Source organism: Montipora capricornis, unplaced genomic scaffold (assembly GCF_036669925.1).
Source record: "Montipora capricornis isolate CH-2021 unplaced genomic scaffold, ASM3666992v2 scaffold_38, whole genome shotgun sequence".
NCBI classification, from domain to species: Eukaryota; Metazoa; Cnidaria; class Anthozoa; order Scleractinia; family Acroporidae; genus Montipora; species Montipora capricornis.
The window spans coordinates 22501-30000 of NW_027180112.1; the positions used below are offsets into that span (position 1 = coordinate 22501).

At 39.6% G+C, this 7500-nt stretch overlaps 1 protein-coding gene across 1 annotated transcript in view; it reads left to right on the forward strand.

Annotated features, from left to right (window-relative positions):
• LOC138035403 (protein NLRC3-like) overlaps window positions 1-7238 on the forward strand; it is a 12087-nt gene extending 4849 nt beyond the window's left edge. The window contains exons 3-4 of the mRNA XM_068882103.1: window positions 2200-2280; window positions 3177-7238. Coding sequence (XP_068738204.1) covers window positions 2200-2280; window positions 3177-6088 — 2993 coding nt within the window. The 3' untranslated portion in view covers window positions 6089-7238. The remainder of the gene's footprint in view (window positions 1-2199; window positions 2281-3176) is intronic.
• Window positions 7239-7500: the final 262 nt, after the last annotated feature.

Sequence of the window (7500 nt, forward strand, 5' to 3'; positions counted from 1 at the left end):
TATTCATTTGAAGCAACTTGTTGATAGTTGAAAACAGAGATTTCGAATTATACGAATTGTCCTTGATCTTCTCACAATAGTATGCTTGTTTAGAAGCATATAAAAGATCATTAACCACACAACATTGCTTCTGATACTGCTTTCGATCCGTCTGAGACTTCGTACGGCGCCACAGATGCTCCGATCTCCTACGTAATCTCTTTTGGGAGGCAGTCTCTGAAGTATACCACTGAGCTATCGGACGAACGGTGATAGACCTTTGATGGGAAGGGGCGTGAGCATCAAGTAACGAGCGGAGAACTTGATCATACCGTGTGACCAGAGAGGACAAATCATTACAGTCGTCATTAAAAAGAAGAGACGAACTTATATCATCATTGAAAGCCGCAAAATCAATGTTCGACAAAGAACGACGATTTATGGGGATCTTCCTGGGAGGAGGTTTAGTATGATTCAGCTTGAACAAAATGGATGAATGATCGGAAAACGAAACATTGGACATATAAACATCCCGCAAAAGAAAATCAGCATCATCCGATCTGGTAATAATCAAATCCAAGGTATGACCACGCTCATGAGTCGATTGAGAAACCAGCTGCTTTAAGTCAAAATTATCAAGAACCGCAAGAAATCTTCTAGCCAGAGTATCGCTGTGATCATCGACATGAAAGTTAAAATCACCAACAATTACAAAACATTCCGGAGAAACAGCTAACTGTTCAAGAAGACTTGAAAATTCATCATAAAAAAGACTCGCAGAAAAACCATTTATCTCCGAAGGCGGTGGACGATAGTTAATCACTATCATGCACTATCTTGTACTAGCATTTGTGGAAGGTTTTTGCGCGTGGCCTACAACTTGAGACGGTAGTAAATGCTTACGATCATTTTAGTTTTCCCCGCTGACAGGTTACCGACACGTTACCGACAGGTTGCCAACAGGTCACCGACTGTCGGCCGACTGTTGGCCGACTGTCGGCCAACACTTTGGCCTCAAACATAACACAAACTGTTGGCCGACAGTCGGCCGACAGTTTGTGTTATGTTTGAGGCCACAGTGTTGGCCGACTGTCGGTAACGTGTCGGTAACCTGTCGGCGGGGAAAACTAAAATGATCGTAAGCATTTACTTGTCTATTGCTTTTAAACTACGCGAAAAGAGTTAATGACATTTCATAACGATACCTTGAGCAGCACTTATACTACTAATATGGCTTTTGTCCACTGTTTTAGCGTTGGCTAGCGATACTTGCCCAAATTGTTACCTATTCATTTATCAGCCATTTTGAAAATTTTTTCTCGTTCCCAATCCATACAAACATACATGAAGTACTGTTAACCATAGTTTCACAAAGCATTATAGGGCGATTGGAAAACTACTTTTGGCTTTGCTTATTTGTTGCCCCAAGCGTATTTTGTGTAGAAACAATATATATGAGAAATGGGTACTAAATTACTACTATTAGTAGATGGCGTTAAAAAAACCATTTTACCGTTCAAAGATTATTACTATTAGGAGATGGAGTTAAAAAAAAACCATTTTACCGTTCAAAGAGGATCAGACAGATAGGTAAGAACGATACGATCGACAGATTTCTATTTACTGTTTTTGACTCTATTTACGGTCAATTTGTGGTCTACTTAACAGTGTCGGCCGACTTTTGGTAATGTGTCGGTAGCCTGTTGGCCGACATTTCGCCGACAGGTTACCGACAGCCGAATATTGCCGAATCTTGAGATGTTTTTTTGTGCTGTTTAAGTTTGGTATTTACTATGTTTCTCTGATAAACAATAGTGAAACCCTTGTTCTATTGATATGAAATGATTTTCTCTTCCACTCTCAATACACCAACTTACCCACTGTTTCAATAATTACTTGTATTATTGTCAAAGTCCTAGTTATTTCTGCTATATGACACTGATCCACTGACTTGGTTTGCTTTCTGACCTGTGATTGTCTTTGATTTTTCTGCACTTGCACTATTTTTTCGAATACATTCCTAAATTGTAGTTTATTTTAGGTGATCAATTTCCTAATTTAGGTGCATTCTCTTTTCAGTCGGCTTTGTGTTAAAGGGTTCTTCTTTCTGTTTAGTTTCTAAATGTTACTATATTTGCCTATTGACAGTGTCAATAAAATTCTTCCTGTTGCTTTTGCTATTAACTTGACGGCGGACTGTTGGTTATTTTACAATTATAGATCCTTTACATCCAGAAGCAAGCTGTGCTGATGTTCTCTCAGCAGCTGCAGGAAGCAGCACACACAGTCAGCATGATCAAGGTAATAAATTCAAATCACTGAAAGGAAATGTCAGGCTACAACTCAAGGCATACAAACTCCTTTCCTCTTCCCTCTTTTTCGTCTCCCTATGTATTGATATAACAGGCTGTGCATCTCCGACATTCTTCAGAAAGAAACTTAAAAGTTGTATTCCAGATAAGTATTAATTCTACCACAGATAAAAACTTCGTATTTTGTATCTTTGTTAAATTAATGTCCATATGAAGTTCCATGTGAGTGAACCGAAGCTTACAAGGCTTAATAGTGTTTATTAGATTTGCTCACCATTAAGTGCGTTTTTTCTGGCATCTATTTATGATCTGTAAATCCAATATTCAATGGCAAAAATAATATGAAATAAAATAAAGTAAGTAAGGTCTGGAAGTTGCTTAAATGGATAGCGGAATTTTTTTGTAGTTGAGCATAAAATTTCATTCAGGAGATGTGTGTTATTCCCCATTAATATTACAAATTACAGTTAATGATAGGGAGAACGTTATGCGAGAAAGACTGCTTGAGAAAATTGTGTGTTTTTTGGAGTGGCCACTTGACCTGTTGTTACAACTTTTTTCTAGAGAAGTGATATCTTGTGTTGAAAAGTAAGGAAGTATTGCACCATTTGATACATGTAGGTTTTGGTACCCGGATGCATGACTGGCGCAAAGATCAGTCTGAAACGTATGACATTAACTTTGCAATGTGAAAAAGTAAATAATTATTGCATTACTATCAAACTACATTTTCGAGAAAAAAAATCTTGGTTTTGTAAGTGACCATTTCTTAGTGACATTTGTTTTTGAAATATTTCTAAATATGAGACCTTCCGTGGTGAGATTAGAGTGAAAAAAAAAACACTACAGGCAACACCTTTTTAAAATTGTTTTTGTCTTTTGCAGAACTATCAAATTCTGCCAATATTATAGAAAGGGTCCGTCAGCTCTACAGTACTCGTGAAAAAAATATTTTTCCTGTTCCATGGCTTGATGACTTCAGCTTTCATCTCGATGATATTTTTACCAAGTTAAAGATTTTGAGGAAAGAAAAGACAAGGGGAACATTGACTGATAAAATCACCAACATGACAGCAATCTTTAGAGGACACAAATATTGTGCAAAGCCACGCACGGTTTTAATTGAAGGAGACCCAGGCATGGGAAAGACGACCTATTGTCAGAAACTGGCATATGATTGGGCAATGAAACGAGAAGAATGGGACAAGTGTTTTCCCGAGATTGACGTTCTGTTGCTTTTAAGGTGTCGTGATATCAAAACTGATATTTGGGAGGCCATTGATGACCAAATTCTTCCTCTTGATGTTGACGAAGAAGACAAGGAATGGTTCTTCAAGTTCATTCGAGAAAATCAATCCAAGGTTCTGTTAGTGCTTGATGGACTTGATGAAGTGGATTCCAGTAAAGTTGACATGTACAATGACCTTCTGGAAAGTAAAGTGTTACCCAACTGCCACATTGTTATTACATCACGCCATGAAACTGGTAAGAGTGTAAGGCGGTACTGTGACACCCTGTGGGAGATTATCGGATTTACTTTTGAAGATGCAAAGAGCTACATTCTTAAGTACTTTAAGGGCATGGAACACTTGGCAAAAAAGCTACTCAAACAGCTTCGTTTTGACAGTTGTGTAAAGGGAGACTTGATACAGTTGACACAGAATCCTCTTAATACAGCTTTACTTTGTATCCTTTGTGAAGATTTCAAGAGTGTACTTCCACCGGAAAGGACACAGTTGTACACAGAAATTGTGCGATGTGTTTTGTTAAGATATGAAAAGAGAAATCGATCATCGAGTGGAAGTGATGCTGACCTACTGGAAATTTACAAGGATGACCTGGTGGAGTTGGGATGCATGGCGTTGCAGTCTTTACGCAAAGGAGAGTTGTTTTTCGAAGAGAATGAATTTGAAGGCAGTTCCAGTAATTTGGTCAAGTTTGGGTTTCTTTCGATCCAGACTGGTAGCAGCAAGAGGAAACCTTCCTCGCGCTTTTGTTTTCTTCACAAGACCTTTCAAGAGTTCTTTGCTGGCTTTTATCTTGCTTATCAGATCCTTGATGGAGACTCAGATTGTAAATCAGTAGTGACCGATATATGGAACAGGAATGAACTGAAACAAGTGTTTTTATTCATGAGTGGTATTTTGTCCGGAACATCTGAAGAGATGACAGTTTCTTTGGTAAAAAGCATAGCAGAGCTTGCAAGTTCTTCCAATATGGGAATGAAGAATTACAAAAGAGAAATTTTAGATTTAGCACTTGATTGTATATTGGAATGCAAATGTCATGGTGAGAACCTTCAGTCTAATTTACTTCAGACCTTGGGACAGACCTTTCTTGTTAAAAATCTAGCTGTGACATGGCCTAATCACCGGAGAGAAAACCTTTTTTGTGAATTTCTCAAAGTCAACACATGCTTGACTACTTTGGATTTGATTCAGAACAGAATTGGTTCCGCTGGCATTGAATTCCTTTCTGAGGCTCTCAAAGTCAACACATGCTTGACCACTTTGGATTTGAGTCAGAACAGAATTGGTGCCGCTGGCGCTGAATTCCTTTCTGAGGCTCTCAAAGTCAACACATGCTTGACTACTTTGGATTTGAGTAAGAACAGAATTGGTGCCACTTGCGCTGAATCCCTTTCTGAGGCTCTCAAAGTCAACACGTGCCTTGCTACTTTGGATTTGAGTGACAACGAAATTGGTGCCGCTGGCGCTGAATCCCTTTCTGAGGCTCTCAAAGTCAACACATGCTTGACTACTTTGGATTTGTGTCGAAACGAACTTGGTTCCACTGGCGCTAAATCCCTCTCTGAAGCTCTCAAAGTCAACACATGCTTGACTACTTTTTATTTGAATGGGAACAGAATGGGTGCCGCTGGCGTTGAATCCCTTTCTGAGGCTCTCAAAGTCAACACATACTTGACTACTTTAGATTTGTTTGGGAGCAGAATTGGTGCCGCTGGCGCTGAATCCCTTTCTGAGGCTCTCAAAGTCAACACGTGCTTGACTACTTTGCATATGTGGGGGAACAACGTTGGTGCCGCTGGCGCCAAATCCCTTTCCGACGCTCTCAAAGTCAACACATTTTTGACTACTTTGGATTTGCATGGAAACGAAGTTGGTTCCGCTGGCGCCAAATCCCTTTCTGAGGCTCTCCAAGTCACCACTTGCTTGGCTACTTTGGGTTTGAGTTTTAACAGAATTGGTGCCGCTGGCGCTGAATCCCTTTCTGAGGCTCTCAAAGTCAACACATGCCTGCATACTTTGGATTTGCGTAAAAACGAAGTTGGTGCCGCTGGCGCTGAATCCCTTTCTGAGGCTCTCAAAGTCAACACATGCTTGACTACTTTGTATTTGTTTAAGAACGAAATCGGTTCCGCTGGCACTGAATACCTTTCCGAGGCTATCAAAGTCAACACATGCTTGACTACTTTGGATTTAGGTGAAAACGAAGTTGGTTCCGCTGGCGCTGAATTTCTTTCTGAGGCTCTCAAAGTCAACACATGCTTGACTACTTTGGATTTGCGTGAAAACGAAGTTGGTTCCGCAGGCGCTGAATCCCTTTCAGAGCCTCTCAAAGTCAACACATGCTTGACTACTTTGGATTTGCGTGAAAACGAAGTTGGTTCCGCAGGCGCTGAATCCCTTTCAGAGGCTCTCAAAGTCAACACATGCTTGACTACTTTGGATTTGCGTAAAAACAAGTTACTTTGTTCCGCTGGAGCTGATTGCCTTCCTGAGGCTCTCAAAGTCGAAACATGCTTGACTGATTTGATTTGGGGTGATTTCTATTGACCATATTCCAGAAGAGGAATCACATGTAATAAAAATTAGAAATCCTTCAATGCCTTCCAAACAAATTTGTGGTTTTCCAAAGTGGCTATTTCCGCTAAAATAGGGCCTTCCTTCTATACTTAAGTATTATTCAGCAAAAAATAGCAAATTTATACTCTCCCTTTGAAGTTTGCAGAGAGAATATTAACTTTAGACCCAGAGGAGGAATGAATAGTATCCCACAATACATAGCGATTCCTTTAATTTATATTATCAACTGAAATCGTGACGTAATCAGTATCTTACAACCACAACGGAGAGGTCAGCAGTGCAGGAGACTATCATGTAGACCTTGGTGTCAAGGCTTCGGCTCGTAAGCATATATGTTATACCTTGATCGCGTGTCGGAAGAAAAATTTGATGTCAAGTTGAATGATTTTATGTGTGCTACATTCAAAGGTAAGGAAGCTCATGTGAGCTACATCGACTGCTTGAGCGAACGGCGACGATGCGTAATACCCGATGTTGTTGAGAGTCGATCTGTAGATGTGTACGTCTCTCTTGCTGCTTCGAATTAATTATTCCTTCGTTCAAGATAGGTAATGAAAGAAAAGTGAGTTAAATCTGAAATCCGCCGTTTGTACGATCGCTTTCAAATGCAAGTGCCACTTGCGGGCTTATTAAACTGGTGTGTTTTGATAAAATCTTTGACTCCGGAAGTATGAGAAAATGTGGGTATTTCTGGGTAGCTCTCTGCCAAAATATCTTCTCATCATCGATCTGCATGAGTGAAGTCCATATTTGGAAAAAACTCTAATCCACTACTGTGTAAAAACCTTTATTCATGACCTCTCTTCGGGTCAGTGATGACAGTGTGAAAAAATGTCAAAATATGAGTAGTCTCCCGTGAGTCTTGATGACTAAATATCAGAAATTAAATACAAAGTGATGAAAAGAAAACAAACAGCGGTTACAAACATTTTCATTTTATACTTGACGTTTCGTATGTTGCAGCATACATCATCAGAAGTGACGGTTAAAAACTGTTACACAGAATTTTAAAAAACTAGAGCGAGGAACTGGTGACTAGTTAAAAAGTGTGATAACAAAATCGTAACTTCCGGTAGTCGATTCTTCCGGAAGAAATTAATAAAGAAAAAGCTTCTCACTACCAATGTTTTCATTGAGAGAGGGTTTTAAGTCACTGATTAATAGCGTTTCTTTAATTTTACATTGCATGTCGGACTTCCCAGTTGCGAGGATTTCAAAATGGTCCCATTTGATGTTATGACCGGTAGAAATTGTATGGTCTGCAACAGCAGAGGCGTAGCCGACTTGTGTAAGAGCTTTGAAATGCTCGGACTTCCTGTCATGCAATCTTCTTTTTGTTTTGCCGATGTAGAAGGAATCACAGTCCCAACAACTGGCTTTGT